Here is a 1,987-nt window from a genome sequence, read left to right as displayed (position 1 = left end):
CCTATTTAACTAATTTGATTAGATTAAAGAAGTTAGGTATGTTAGTTAATTATAAAAAAATATGACATGTTTTTCCTAAAACACCATAATCATCTTTTTTAATATCCTCACTCTCTCTTTTACTTGATTATGGTTGAAGGAGTATCTATAGGTAATTTAGAAAAAATTGATAAATATGAGAAATAAGTCATATATCTAGGATCAAAATTAACTTAACAATTAGGTCTTATATTAAGGATCGGATGAGTACAAGTCAATTTTATTTGCCTTATCATAGAATGGTTCATCTCTCACTCTCAATCAGAATATTGCTTCATCATCATGTAAGGAGTTGGGTTTCAACAAAACTAAGTCATTTGAAGATTCTGAAAAATAGTAATTAAACTATTCATGAGAAACAATACATTTACAAGTCTTGCGATCAATGAACAACCTCATCTCCATTCCAGTTTTTCTTCACCTTCGGACCAGTGGGTCCTTCCTCTCCTAACAGTTCATTCGGAAAGCTTCTCACCAATTTCTCCAAAAGCTTTTTCAACTTCCCAGGCAACCATTTCTCCATCTTCTTCAGCTCTTCTGCAATATCATAGCTTACCTTTGGACCCCATTCTCTGAAATAGTTTAGCCATGGCGGCTCCACAATCTCCGACCCCAGATACTCAGCAGAAACCACTTCATATCCCACCCCCATGTCCATTACCAAATCACTTTCCGTAGTATCATTCCTAAGTCCAACACTATTAGTCCCTTGAGGATTGAGCCCTGCTCTAGGGTAAAACGCATGGCCATGAAGTGAAGAATATGCGACGGGTTTGTTTCCATTCTTGAATTCAAGATTGAAGGAATCAACCCAGGTACCGCCACTGTGTTGCGAGAAATATACCTTTCTGAGTTCTCCATCGAAATTGCTCACTCTTAGTGTCAAGTGTTCCCAGTCCCCCACATGTTGGCCAATTTTCCCCAATGAAATAGTGATGAACCCTACTTTTGCTCTTGCTGGTCCATTGAATGGATAGTATACCCAACAGGCTATGTCTGTGAATGTTCCACCAAACATGGGTTTTATGTGCAGATATGCTTGTGAGCTTTGTAAGTCACCCCTTTTAACCCTTTTCTTGTTGGCTTTGTTTGCTGGAAGATCTAGCCAATAGGAACCATCATTGTTATGATCTTGGGGAAGATTAGTGCCATTTGGTTGTATTGGGGTAGGTTGTGATTCTTCTCCTCTTTTATAGAGCAACCCTCCATTGGCGAAAAACCAGTTTACATGGGAAGGGAGGTATTGTTCCTTAGGATGTAGGTACACTACTGGAGAGTAAGCTTGGACTATTGCTTGAATTTGTTGTAGATTAGGCATAAAGGTGAAGTTAATGTTGATGTTTTTCAAACAGGATATACCCAAAGCATCAGTAATTCTGCCATTTTGAGCTAAAAATGTTCCTACAAGAAGTCCTGAAGCTTGAGTTCCCCTATTTCTTGGTCTTGTTTCATAGAGATTGAACCCATTGGAGTCATTGGATTTTCCTGGGCCCCAAATCCATCCGTATGTCTCAATCTCATCAGTGAGGTCTAATCGGACACATCGAACTTTATCCAAGGAAGGCTTGTCTGGTGTTGTGGTCACAACATGTCCTGCTGCTATATAGCCATTCGGAGGGCTTGGTTGCCAAAAATAGGCTGAGCCATTTTGATTGACTTTTAAGGATTTGGTGTTCCATATCAGACTGTAATCAAGAGGTTCCTTTAGAGCAAGGCTACTGGTTGAAGAGTTATCTTTGGCCACAAGAACCCACCCAGAAAAGGGCTTGTTGTTAGGTTGGCTATAACAACCCAACATACAAAATCCTTCTGGTAATCCTGTTGGTTCAAAGATTGTAGCTCCAAGATTATTCGGACCACCTTCATAGGATGTCCATACTTTGTTAAATGTTGAAACCTGCGCCACTTGTAGCTCACCCATATTGATGATCCCACTAGCAAAGCCATC

The 1,987-nt window shown here is 39.6% G+C and overlaps 1 protein-coding gene across 1 annotated transcript; it reads right to left on the bottom strand.

Annotated features, from left to right (window-relative positions):
* Positions 1–421: 421 nt before the first annotated feature.
* Positions 422–1,987, bottom strand: LOC114731402 (uncharacterized). Its single transcript, XM_028918552.1, has one exon. It carries the CDS (start codon positions 1,958–1,960, stop codon positions 422–424), a length of 1,539 nt encoding a protein of 512 aa, XP_028774385.1. The 5' UTR covers positions 1,961–1,987.

The sequence above is a fragment of the Neltuma alba genome, unplaced genomic scaffold (genome assembly GCF_004799145.2).
Source record: "Neltuma alba isolate B1F8T4 unplaced genomic scaffold, ASM479914v2 tig00012826_pilon, whole genome shotgun sequence".
NCBI lineage: Eukaryota > Viridiplantae > Streptophyta > Magnoliopsida > Fabales > Fabaceae > Neltuma > Neltuma alba.
The sequence above is the reverse complement of the archived record's forward strand: the minus strand, read 5'-3'. Positions and strand labels throughout refer to the sequence as shown.

Bases quoted from the DNA above. Each gene is read 5' to 3' on its own strand.
- LOC114731402 (XM_028918552.1), bottom strand. From the start codon at position 1,960: ATGGGTGAGCTACAAGTGGCGCAGGTTTCAACATTTAACAAAGTATGG.